Below are 13,152 nucleotides of genomic sequence, written 5' to 3' on the forward strand. Positions count from 1 at the left end.
ATAAAGAAAATACCAAAAAGTTGGCTAAAAAATGGTAAAATACCCAAGATACGCACGCACAGGTTAACGAGACAAAACCTATGAGATATAGCCAAGGGGTAAAATACACAAGCGGTACACAAAATTCTGAATTAAATTATCTCACTTACCTGACTATTGAAACGATATTGTTGCTTTGTGCCGTCCGAACCATTTTCATATTTCTCCTCATTCCTATTTTTCCTCCTCGCTTGTATCCTTCTTTTTATCCTCTCCCTCTCACTCCCAACCACTCCCAGTTTCTTGTACCTCGTACTTGGAACGATCACTACGGATGATCCAATTGATGACGTAGTATCTGATGACGTCACATGCTCGCGTTCAGACTTCCCGATGACCACGCGCGCCACCCAGCGCTCGTCCTCTTTCGTCTTCTCGAATTTAATCATCCTTGATATGACGTCACTGTCGTCCCTGACTTCTCTGACGTCACGATTTTTTGAATGAAGTGTGACGTAATAACTCTTCTCTGTGTTTTGGTGTTTCTTTTTCTTTACTGCACCATTCACATACCTAATCGGATATAGTATAACTTTACAATATTTTTTCTCTTTCTAATTGTTAGTAAAAATAAGAATGTTAACAGAGTTATCTATAACCGTAGTTCCGCGAATCAATAAAAATGTTATTAATTGTTGAAAGCATGATTAGGAAATAGGGGTTTTAGGTGCTAACGGTATCCCATATCATACACACAGTAGTATACGTCATATCTGCTTAACTAAATCGGGCAACAAATAAAACTACACATACCTGACAAGTTTTTCTTTTGTCGAAGGTTCTATTTTACTCAAAAGTTCATTTTTGCCGAAGTCATTTTCTGCATGCTTTAACCCTCCTTTGGACTTACGTGTCGTCCTTTTCTTTTTATCAAAGTCCCATTTGTATCTGTAAAGGAATGAAAACAAAAGTCGTGTTTATGTTCGATTAAATATCATGTCTGGCGGTCGTGTTACAGAAACTCCGTGTATCTTTTTGACACCGCATCAACTACCACGCCTTCCGACTTACTTTCGGTCCGAATCTCTTGTCGTTATCGCCTCCCCAGTTTCAGGTGACCGTATATGGTTGCCACGATGCATATACTTCTCCAGGACCTCCACCAATTTGCTGGACTTTGCAGGGTGGCTCATCTGAAAAAGGCGTAACGACAGTAGTCAGTGTAGACAAACTGTTATAGGAGGTTAAATGGTCAATAATCATGTCAAGACACCTTTCTCTCCGGGAAGATCCTTTAAAAGCGTATAAGCATACCAAGTTTGGGATTCGCCCGTTGTTTATTTCTAACATGTATAGTTTCATCATTAGAATCTAAGTAACCAAATAGCATAAATACCTTCTGGTAAGCAGTAATCGTTCCTTATCTTTGGTTATTAATTTAATCCAAGACACGCAACGCAAGGCTATTGGTGATAGGTCAACTCTGGCTTAAAAGAGACGCTTTGTGTTTTTATACACGCTAGAGCAATGGCCCAAACTTGGCTTAAATCACTGGTCTCAAGAAGTACCCCAATGCACCCGCAAATAGAAAATAAAATGCATGGTGGCAATTATAGTCTACCTTCAGCGTTGGTAGTTTAATGTCATCAGAGAAAATAGATTCGTCTTCTTCTCTTTCACTCCACGGAATATATTTGTAAGTTACTGGATCAATTATGTCATTACGCTGGTCGGACATTTGAAGGCGAGTTTTCTGCATATATGGCCAATACCTTAAACTTTTTGTACATAAATATGTGGTGAGATTGCTGGCCATCTTTATCATTCTAATTTCTCGTCCTATTTGGTAGCAAACAAAGAACATTCAAGGAATTATAAAACCGTATCCTCACGACTCCCATACACTTTCCCCGCGCTATATGGTAGTAAATATAATCGCGACTCTAACATATCGCTGTTAATTGTTTTTGTGTAGAGTAATTTGCATGTAGTAGGGTGGGGGAAGACGGCCGACGATAAAACAATTAACAACGGTCCTTGGAAGTCGTAAGGTATGCGGTTTTATAATTCTTTCAATGTTCTTTGTTTACCACCAAATAAGACGAGAAAAAATGAAAAGGTGTTCCATCCTACCCCAAACCCATTACCCTATATGAATGCGCTAACTAGTCAAATGCGTACCGAACAGGCAAATATTAACTTAACGATAATTATAAACAGATGCAATTAGAAAATGTACTCAAACCATAGGGGATAAGCGTCAACAAACATATTATACCTTGTATGTGTCGTACATATCTCTCAGTGTGGCATATGTATGGTACTGTCCATCAGTATTAGACGAAGCATTGGACATTTCTAAAATGGCTTCACTGTTTTTAAAGTAATCTATGTTCGCTTTCATTTTCTTAAGAATCTTTTTCTTTTTACCGAACGACGGTTTCGGTTTCTCCGAGTACCTTTGTACATGGTACGAAATATTAGACAGATAACAATGCAAATGTGATCTCTTAAATATACTTTACAAATTGAAACTGAAATAGCGTTTTGAACATACAGCGATATAGTTGTAAAGCGGTGAATAAATTGTATATAATCGTAGCCTATAGGTGTATATTGGGGGATATTGGTAGTGTACTATATAAAACAACGGGAAAACAGGTCATATACATATGATATTGCAACTCACCGTGGGTTAGGTACAGTTGCCGTCCAACCGTAGATTGGTTCGTTCGGTCCGCAGTATATGACGTCATCATGACGTATCGCCTTTTCGCTGACTCTCAGTAACGCAGCGGTCAAGGCTCTATCCTTAGATGGCGGCAAATGTGAAGACACCACCCGAGACGAAGCCATTGCATTAAATGGCGACTGACAGGCTTCTAAAACTTGGTCTACTGACTGGAAATTGTAGCTGAAATATTCTCATTGTTGTTTCCCAGCCAGGTGTAATGTTTCATTCACTTTGTCTCGCGTTACGGCCGCTTATGCTGGTGGCAGTGCGAGCGGTTGTTTGCTTTGAAAACAAGCGATAAAGCGCAGGATAATATTTACAAACCGGACACAATGAACTGCAGCGTTGAGGTTACGAAAAACGCGGAAGGACGGAACGTTTACTCGCATGGTTTGGCGTTGGTGCGAATAGCAGCTCGACAAGTTATTTTGTCATTTTTTTAAACCGTCATAGGCAAAATGTTGGTAATATTATATTTAAGATACAGTAGGGTGGGGGAAGATGGGACACCTTTTTATTCTGTTTTCTCGTTACATTTAGTAGTAAACAAGAACATTCGTAGAAATATAAAATCATATCCTCACGACTTCCATAAACCATTGTTAATTGTTTAAAACTTGATCAGGATATTTGAATATTAGGTGCTTAAGGTGACCCATCTTCCCCCACAGTACTATATAAATGTTAAGTTGTTATGCATGCGTGGTGGGGTTTCACTATTGTACCACGGTGCCGCTATATGCACGGTATTTAAAACATACCCACTTTGGAAGATAAAAGACGGATTTATCACGAAATCTTAAATACATTGAATGCAAAATGTAATTGCACTTGTGAAAATACGCGTAAGTTACTGCAGTAAACAAAACCATTGAAAACAGTCATGAATTAAGTACATTTGTTTTGGCGCAATCAGGGTTTAGTATAAATGCAAACAAGATTTTGTTTCACTAATTATTCAACTAAAATAAAAATAATCTTACGTTTTAACAAAAAAGTGCAATAAAACTAAAACAACTAAAAATGTGTTTAAATCAACCAAAATTTCATATCTTTGGTCCAACAACTTGACAAATGAAATCCACGTACATTGTAAATGCAGTTATCTGTGTACTATATGTTTGAAAACATAAGAATTATATATAGTAGGGTGGGGGGAAGATGGGAGACCTTTTCATTCTATTTCTCGTTCAACTTGGTGGTAAACAAAGAACATTCAAAGAGTTATAAAGCCCCCACCCTACTATATATATAGTGGGTTTTCACACATTACAATCACTCAGTGAGATAACCTGTCCAGGAAATTCGAGTTCGTATTTGAAAGAAAGTTCCAGAATATTTGACGGCACTTTTACCACTTGGTGGGGTTGCTGACCACCAACATACAACGTGAACTCGTCAGCATCAAAGTAATAATCAAAACCTAGGTAAGAAAAAGAAATTAAAAAAAAATAGTCATCCACAATTTTACATATACATTGTCATTTAAATATAAGATCTCTCACAAAGTTACATAGAAGGTAACTTGTAAGCAGGCATAAGGTGTATAAAACACAACATCCGTGTAATAACAACTGTTGCCACGTGGGAAAAAAGTCAGTTACGGTCAATGCATTTGTAAAAGATATAATAGGGTGAGAGAAGATGGGACAACTTTTCACTCCATTTTCATTTTTCTCGTTGTATTTGGTAGTAAACAAAGAACATTCAAAGAATTATGAAACCGTATTCTCACGACTTCCACCATTGGTAATTGTTAAAAACACCATCAAGATATTTGGGATATTACGTGCTAAAGATTTCTTCCCTCGCCCTACTATATACATAGAAAAAATATCTTACTTCGGTTATGTTTCATCCATATTGCTCTACTAAGATGAGGAATAGGAAGAGAAATTGAAACTTCTTCACCAGCTTTTATCGGGACACGCTGGAATGCCACTAGTTGGCGCAAGAGCTCACGATCTCTTTTTTTCTTCGATGTCATGTATATTTGCACCACCTGAAAATTAAGTATAGTAGGGTTGGGAAAGATGGGACACCTTGTCATTCTATTATCCCGTCCCATTCGATGGTAAACAAAGAAAATTCAAAGAATTATAAAATTGTTTCCTAACGAGACCCTTTTTAATTGTTTAAAACACGATCAGGATATTTGGATATTATGTGCTAAAAGTGTATCATCTTACTCCATTCCACTATATATTAAAATTCACTCTATTATTAATACGTTTTGGAGGAAAAATAAAATAATAATTTACACACATGTCAATCGTAATGGGAATGGGGTGTATAAAGCAGAACAGCCATGTTATGAAAAAAATTGGTCCGTAAAAATAAATAAGTTTTATTATTTTAAAATTAGAGGCATTCATATTTTTGAAGAGAAAATATTAATGTTTAAACTGATATGTTTTTGGTATAGGCTGGGTACATTCTCTGTTAACCGTTTGATTTAAAAGGTGGACTAACCAATTGCTTCTTGTGCGAATCTTGCAGGTAATACCAGTACATTAATGTATTACTGTATTTTACAAAAGAATTTTAAATAAAATAAATATTGTAATAACCTCTTCCCCATCCAGATGACCAGTGTTTTGTATCAAGACACGAACAACAGGAATCTGACATCTTTGTATAGTGGTTGGTTCTACTACAGCATCCAAGTACCAGAACTTGGTGTATGAGAGACCGTAACCAAACGGGAATAATGGGGAGGAGGTAGAGTAGCGGTATGTACGCTCGTGCATGCTGTAGTCTGTCATAGGGGGGACCTGAGTCACAGGTGTATTTTTAATTGAATATAAGGTTTTTAGGAAAAGTTTTGTAACGTTTTTAGGGGAATTTTTTTATAGTTTTTTTTGGAAAGGTTTTTTGTAACTTTTTTTAGGAAAAGTTTAAAGTGCTAGAAAATGTTTTGTACAAATAATTGACTTGTTATATTGTCTATAACTGTGTTTTTTATTTTTATTTTTTCTATATACATCAATTCTTCTGCATAACTTTTTTATAGTAAAGATAAAATAAAATTTCAATACAAAATATATCATAAAATAAACTTTATTAAAAAAATAAAACCGGATTTTTTTGGGTGTTAAGATTCTGTTATATTAACCTGTTCCATAGAAGCAGGCCATGTGTTAGGAAGTCTTCCAGCTGGATTGACTACCCCTGTCAAAACTTCCAACATTGCTTCTCCAGTCATCTGTGCAGAGAAGTGACAAGCAATGACAGCTGCAGTGTTGCCCATCACCCAACTAACATCAAGTGGTCCAGCATTGAATAATACAACTATCACAGGTCCATTTGCTATATGGAAACACTGGGATTATTTTGGACTTTCATAACAAACCATAATATCTCTTAGCAAAAACAATAGCAAGGATGATATCATTTAAAAAAACAAAGAGAAGGAAATTAACAGCAAATCGACAGTCGTAAATACATAACATGTGTCAAAAAAAGTGCCAGTTAAAAAGCAGGGCTGTTAAACTCATTCAGTGTTAAAAATAAAAAATATTTTAGAAAGCAATTGTAAGTGAAGATGTATCTATAAAATTGCCATACCATATTTCACAACATCTTGTATTAATTGAAGTTGTTTTCCAGGAAGATTAATATCTCGCCTGTCGTTTGATTCTGCTTCTACACCACGACCTGAATACAAGTTTATACCAATATGGTTAAAGCTGTTATTTAGGCAACAATTTGCCCATTATCCATAGGCGCCTACTTTTAAAAATGCAAGGGAGGCATAGATAGTTAGATCGGCATTCATATGAAACAAATCTAGTTTTTGGTTGCGTTGTTTACTGATTAAACTCACCACTTTAAATTTTTGTTTTAAAATTGAAAACAAATTGTTAAGTGTTTTTTTTATTTAATATCCATTTTTATTTTTTTTTAAAAGTTAAAAAAAAAATTAAATTTAAAATTTTGTTTTAACGTTTCTAGCCTACCTGTGCCAAGCGTCACAAGCACAATGTCGCTACCAGTTACAACTTCCTTTACATTAGTGGAGTTGTAGGTTGCGCAGATTGGAAGGTTTTGGTTGTTTGTCCCCACACACCCTGTTGTGAATCGCGCAACACCAGATGACGATAGAGAGTTAGCAGCAAACAGTGGGGAGGAAAAATATTTCAAGTTGAATTCAGCTGGGTAATCTCCTGTCAGTGCTTCACTGTTGTTTATGAAAGGACCAACAATCTATATAAAGATTTTGTTAGAAAGGGATGAGATTTTTGAAACAAATGACGTACAGAAACTTTATCATATAGTTGTTTCAGCGGCAAAATTCCATCATTTTTCAGTAGAACAAAGGATTTTGCAGCTACTTCCACTGCTTGCTTTCTATGTGCCAAACTCTGAACCACTGCAAGTAAAAATTGTGTAAGTTATATGCAGAGCATTAGAGTTGATATGTCTTATAATGAGTAGAAAACATAGGATGGTGGGTAACTAAAAACATGATCTTACAAAATCCTTACAAAGTACTGTACAGTACTGCAAAGCATTTTTTATAACAGTTTAAAACGGCAGTTAAAATAAATGAAATTTTTAAATCTCATAGAGAGTTTTTACAACCATGTATAGTGAGTTATATTTATATAAAGATAGTAAAAAAGAGATAAAAGATCTTTCCTTCAACTCTCTTTTTACCCTTTTATTCAGTTCACAGCAAATATTTTTATATGGGGTTAAAAAGAGAGTAAAAAATTAAAATAAAAAAAGGAGATTTTCACCCACCATCAATTGGAACATTGAGCCAGTGGTTGAACTCCGGAGGGTCAAATTCTCCGAGAGCCATCCTCGTCCGGAACAACCTCTTCGCTGATCTTCGGAGCGCTGCTTCCGTGACCAAACCTTGCTCAACAGCTTGATTTAACAACGAGTAACGATTGGTCTTGCCAAAACCGGTTAATTCCAGATCTACACCAGCATTTAATGCAACTAGAGAAAAAAAAAAGAAATTATTTTTTTGGCAAACTTTATGTAAATCTTTCCGCGGTACTTTAAGCCTTTAAAATTAACGAACATTAGTTTAAAAAAATTATTAACATTTTTTCCAAACATTTTAGGGACTGAAAAGACACTAGTGAAAAATAAGATACAATTTTGCATATTGCAAACTAAGAGAGCAAACAAGCATCACCTGCTGCAGTTTCAAGCTTAGACTTGGTGAAGTTGAAATATAGATCAATATTTTCAAGAGCATTTTCATCACTAACAACATAACCATCAAAGTGAAATTTTTTCCTCAACGTAGTTTCTGTAGAAAGCAATCATACATTATAATATTCAATTTTTTGATATTTTCTTTTACTTGTTTACTGTTAAGTAAAAACTAGGCAGATTTATATAATGTTAAAGCAATGAATTTTGTGTAGGTTACGCTTAAGTTTAAAACATTTTTTTTTTAAACAGACATTATGTGTTTACATGTGTGCAATACTAAAATTCATTCATTTTTTTCTTCAAATTTTGTCTTAAACTTTAAAAATTACTGTATTGTTATTAAATTAGGCCGGATTTCATCACACAAACTTCTGAATTATATTTTACTTATTTAAACACCTACCTAACATAGGGTTTGCACATGAAGGCACTCCATTGATTGCATTGTAACTACACATAACACCTTGTGCCCCTGCATGTACACACTCACGAAAAGCCGGGTAAAATGTTGTCCCAATATCATGGTCACTTACATTTGCACTAAAACTAAACCTGGTAAAAAAGTTCTCAGTAAAGTTTGTGATGGAAAAATACTGGTAATACTACATAGCGACTTAGGGTTTTTGGGCATTAAAAAATACTTATTTTTATACTGTATATGGGTGAGGTCCTGCGCCAAGATGTGTCAGGAGACCTGAGATTAAACTTAATTTAGTCTATCATTCTAACACTATAAAAGTACCTATTACAAATTAAACATGCCCCCTATACTAATATTTTCTATTGTCTATTAAAATGTACCTATATTACAACAGTAAAAAATCCATATTTAGGCTATTCTGTGTAACTTCTATTTTGTAAAAAAAAGAAGATAATTTTATTTTACTTAACTTGAGAAAATGCCTTCTCAGTCAAGATAATAGGAAAGTTTAAAACTTGGCTTAAATATAAGACCTTGTGGTTGGTATATTCTCTGGGCCACCATAGGCAACAAAATGTTTACAAACTGCAGTAGCAGGTAAATATATTTCATCTCCTTGTAACCCAGTTACATAAGCACGTGCCATGAGACTTGTTAGAACAGGATCCTCTCCATATGTTTCCTGCATGTTATATTAACTTTATATGAAAATAATGTATTATTAATTATGATGATTATCTTCTTCCGTGAAAAAAAGATATATGGGTAGCCTATACAAAAAATATGGCTACCCTATACAAAAAACATGGGTAACCTATACAAAAATTATGGGTACCCTATACAAAAATATGAGTGCCCTATACAAAAACATGGCTAGTGGCTACCCTATACAAAAATATGGCTACCCTATACAAAAATATGAATACCCTATACAAAAATATGGGTACCCTATACAAAAATATGGGTACCCTATACAAAAATATGGATACCCAATACAAAAATATGGGTACCCGATACAAAAAATATGGGTACCCTATACAAAAATATGGGTAACCTATACAAAAATATGGGTACCCGATACAAAAAATATAAGTACCCAATACAAAAAATATAGGTAACCTATACAAAAAATATGGGTACCCGATACAAAAAATAGAAGTACCCGATACAAAAAATATAGGTAACTTATACAAAAAATATGAGTACCCTATTATATACAATTGCACACACTTATGAAATATCATTTATGTTCATGTATGTAACTTAGGGTTTGTAATTTGAACAACCAATCTCTATTTATACATTATTTTGGACGTATGTCCTTTAAATTTTTTCTTTTACGAATAATTACCTGATTCCTTCCCCACAGCGGATGTCTTAAAATGTTAATAACTGGAGAGAAACAACTGAGACCAGTGTGGTCGCCGAAGTTTCCATTCTTTGTAAAATTGTTGTGTTTTGCACGAGCTTCTAATGCGACAGTTTTCGCCATCTTGTATATAAGACCTTGGCTGGAATAAATATAAAGCAGTTTTTTAGCAAATAAACCCATAACAATATATTACAAGACATATTCTACACCTATATATTTTTACACTTTCTCAGGCTACGTTTTTTGCAATAATCACAAATTAGTTTAACCAAAATTTTAATACGTCATAATCTAATAAAATGTGTTTCCTTTTGTAAGCTTGTATATAAGGCCTAAGCTGGACTAAAGTGATTATAAGTAATTAAAAACTAAAAATTCTAGATGCCTATGTATAGAACTACATATACAAAATTTGGACTTAGTTTTTTTCTTACTCAAAAGTAGCAGCGAGGCCGATGGGTTGAGGAAAGCACGTGGCATCCCCGTTCATTGCGTAACCACGGAGACATTCGGTGTTCCACTGGTAAGGACCAATCCCAAGCCTTGTGATGGCTGGTGCGGGACCATTGTCACGCACCCCACCTCGTGAAAGCTGAAGTATTACTTCTTCTATCGTGAGTCTATTCACCTGGTGAGTGGTGATATGATCATGTGATATACATTTTTTACGATTGAGGTATTATGACTACGGAAAATACAAAAATTCAGAAAATTATTATGATATGAAAAAAAACATAAATTTTGGCAAATTATCATAATATGGTTTTCTAACAGATAAATAGAGATGCAAATTCTATAAGTGATGTCTTATAGTTATTAATACCAGGAGATTGAAGCCCATGATCATTTTATTATAAAGTTTGCTAACATAGAGATATAAATGTAAAAGGTGAATTCTACGAGTTTGGTCTTATTGTTGTTAACTAATAGATAAGAATGTAGAAAGTCAATTTTATATAAGTGAGGTTTTATATTGATGCAAACCATTGGATTTAGGCAAAGGTTATTTTATATAATATGGTTTGAACAGGTGTTACTGTTAACCACTTCTTTTTTTAGCATGACACAATTAATATTTGCAATTCTTTGCTTTTTGCATGAGTTATACAAGAATAACTCTATAATATAGTTTGAAGTTAAGAAACATAACACTATTTATGGTTAATAAAGTTCAAGGACTATAAAGTTGTCATATTTTTATTTATTTTAAATTACCAAATCCTCAAGCCTTTCCTCAATGGGCAAACTGAAGTTTCGGAAAGGGAATTCTTCGCTTGTTACTTTACTGCTTGCAAAATGAAAATATGAAAGCAACAAAAACAAACAAAGCCTAATCATGGCGGCAAATCTGCATAAGAAAAGCAATGGCGTGATAATCTCATTTGGTTATTAATAAGCAGTAGGCAAGCAATCTAATATGTTATACGGAAAATGAAAAAAGCAAAATTAGTTAATTAATTAATAAGGGTGTTTTTATTAGGATAGTAAATGAACTCTAGCCTAAATTCAAAGTTAAAAGCTGTACCTGGCCACAGGAGTTTTACCACACAGAATAGATTAGAAATTGTGGGTTTTAAACCAGTTGGGTATAGTTTATGTATGGCTGGCAAGTAGGTTCAAGGATATAGCGTTTTGAAAAAAATTGAAAAATTACTAGTTTTTCTGTGCCGTACACAGGAAAATTTTTATATGATTACTCAATAGCAGAAATTAAAAATAGCATAAAAGGCTAATTGTGAGTAAAATTAAAATAAGTTTTAATGAATAAAATTGCACATTTTAGAACAATTATGCAGTAAATTGCACAGAAAAATGTTTTTTTAGAAATTCTATATATCTGGCAAAAATGCATGAACATCGAATTGGATAATACAGAACTCAAAATACAGAATCTTTTACAATGCATGATAAAAAAGGTTACAATGAACGAAATCCCTTAAATAATACACTGTGAACCTGTAGAAAATAAATAAAATTTCTGTGTTGGTTTAAATATCTTACAAATATAGTCATGGCATCGTGTGAACAAATTAACCATAAAATAAAAAAGTTAAGACAAATTTGTGAAAATAACATGGACTAATTGAACGACCTGTAGTACTTAACAGTTACATATTAAATAAAACTGTTTTAAAACCCCTAAAATGACATAAAGTTAGTGGATTTTCCTTGTGTGTTGTAAAAATGCTATAGCATCACAATGGTCTCTATGACATTACAATGGAGTCAATGACATCACAATAGATCAGGCTTGACAATCACTCAGTGAGATAACCTGTCCAGGAAATTCGAGTTCGTATTTGAAAGAAAGTTCCAGAATATTTGACGGCACTTTCACCACTTGGTGGGGTTGCTGACCACCAACATACAACGTGAACTCGTCAGCATCGAAATAATAGTCAAAACCTGAAGCATACATAGCTTGTAAGGTTGAAAACAGATAGAAAATTTTTTGTGACAGTTTAACACTGTATCTAAATGGAGATCAAAAATTTCTACAGGTTTAAAATAATTCTTTTTTTTTAAAAAAAGTTTTCTTTTACAGAAACTAGTACTTCAACAATATTATCATTTTCAGACAAATTTGTTGATAAAAAAACAAATTATTTTAAAGCAAATGACGCTCTATTTTTTCACGCTTATTTTTTCCAATTAAATATAAACATATTTTAACTGTAAGCATGTTTAAACAACTGTTATTTTTTCACAATATACTGTCTTTTTTTTCGTTTAAACTATTTCCAAATCTTCGCTACTGCAATTGAAGAGACAAATAAAGTTGTTTATAATATGATTATTAAAATATATTTTTTTAATCTATTTCTAGGCAAAAATTTGCTTATACCTCCATTTCTATGAATCCATATTGCTCTACTAAGGTGAGGAATAGGAAGAGAAATTGAAACTTCTTCGCCAGCTTTTATCGGGACACGCTGGAAGGCCACTAGTTGGCGTAAGAGCTCACGATCTCTTTTTTTCTTCGATGTCATGTATATTTGCACCACCTGTGTTAAAATTACATTGTTATTATAACAGCATTAAATAATTTTTTATCTCTTTGAATTTAAAAAAAATCGAATAATTCAAAAAACCAAGAGAATGCAAAAAAATTATCCTTTTTAAAAAATGGGAAAATTTACTATAATATGTTCTTAGTAAAATATTGAAAATAAAAATGCATTAAGGAAAATTAAGTTGAGTGTATAGAAATCAGTAAATTACGAATTTGTTAATTATTACATGTAAAATGAGCACTCAGACCTACAGTATGTAAATCATAGAACTTGTACAAAAATGAAAAATAATTTTTTTAAAACATACTTTTCGATAACCCATTTTTCTTAGCATACAAAATATTAAAAAAAAACACAACTTTTTTACTTTAAAACCTTATGCTCTTACAAAAAGGAAAATGTAAACATAGATTCACTACCTCTTCCCCATCCAGATGACCAGTGTTTCGTATCAAGC

General features: G+C 33.5%; 2 protein-coding genes across 7 annotated transcripts in view; both read right to left on the reverse strand.

The window, feature by feature from the left end:
- Positions 1–44: 44 nt before the first annotated feature.
- Positions 45–2,835, reverse strand: LOC108949495. The gene is made up of 6 exons (XM_018811859.2): positions 2,669–2,835; positions 2,258–2,438; positions 1,601–1,732; positions 1,051–1,172; positions 793–927; positions 45–552 (listed from the first exon to the last, which is right to left on the reverse strand). The coding sequence occupies exons 1-6, from the start codon at positions 2,833–2,835 to the stop codon at positions 132–134; spliced, it is 1,158 nt and encodes a 385-aa protein (XP_018667404.1). The 3' UTR covers positions 45–131.
- A 677-nt stretch (positions 2,836–3,512) lies between these two features.
- Positions 3,513–13,152, reverse strand: part of LOC100182860 (xylan 1,4-beta-xylosidase-like) — a 15,373-nt gene continuing 5,733 nt past the window's right edge. Inside the window, exons 1-14 of one of the 6 annotated variants that reach the window (XM_026834571.1) lie at positions 10,897–11,049; positions 10,116–10,309; positions 9,661–9,820; positions 8,843–8,991; positions 8,292–8,440; positions 7,866–7,982; positions 7,460–7,663; positions 6,973–7,085; positions 6,673–6,919; positions 6,281–6,370; positions 5,829–6,022; positions 5,284–5,487; positions 4,556–4,715; positions 3,513–4,136 (exon numbers count right to left, since the gene is read on the reverse strand). In XM_026834571.1, coding sequence (XP_026690372.1) covers positions 3,976–4,136; positions 4,556–4,715; positions 5,284–5,487; positions 5,829–6,022; positions 6,281–6,370; positions 6,673–6,919; positions 6,973–7,085; positions 7,460–7,663; positions 7,866–7,982; positions 8,292–8,440; positions 8,843–8,991; positions 9,661–9,820; positions 10,116–10,309; positions 10,897–11,019 — 2,265 coding nt within the window. In that variant the 5' untranslated portion in view covers positions 11,020–11,049 and the 3' untranslated portion in view covers positions 3,513–3,975. Of the gene's footprint in view, positions 4,137–4,555; positions 4,716–5,283; positions 5,488–5,828; positions 6,023–6,280; positions 6,371–6,672; positions 6,920–6,972; positions 7,086–7,459; positions 7,664–7,865; positions 7,983–8,291; positions 8,441–8,842; positions 8,992–9,660; positions 9,821–10,115; positions 10,310–10,896; positions 11,050–13,152 lie in introns of those variants that run through there. The other 5 variants (XM_026834569.1, XM_018811993.2, XM_026834570.1 and 2 more) reach the window with 5 other exon arrangements.

Source organism: Ciona intestinalis, chromosome 5, assembly GCF_000224145.3.
Source record: "Ciona intestinalis chromosome 5, KH, whole genome shotgun sequence".
Classification (NCBI taxonomy): Eukaryota; Metazoa; Chordata; class Ascidiacea; order Phlebobranchia; family Cionidae; genus Ciona; species Ciona intestinalis.

Bases quoted from the DNA above. Each gene is read 5' to 3' on its own strand.
- LOC108949495 (XM_018811859.2), bottom strand. From the start codon at position 2,835: ATGGCTTCGTCTCGGGTGGTGTCTTCACATTTGCCGCCATCTAAGGAT. The intron at 1,173-1,600 runs GTAGACTATAAT...CGCCTTTTTCAG, and splicing joins TTAAACTACCAACGCTGAAG to ATGAGCCACCCTGCAAAGTC. The intron at 553-792 runs GTATGTGTAGTT...ATATCCGATTAG, and splicing joins ACAAAAGAAAAACTTGTCAG to GTATGTGAATGGTGCAGTAA.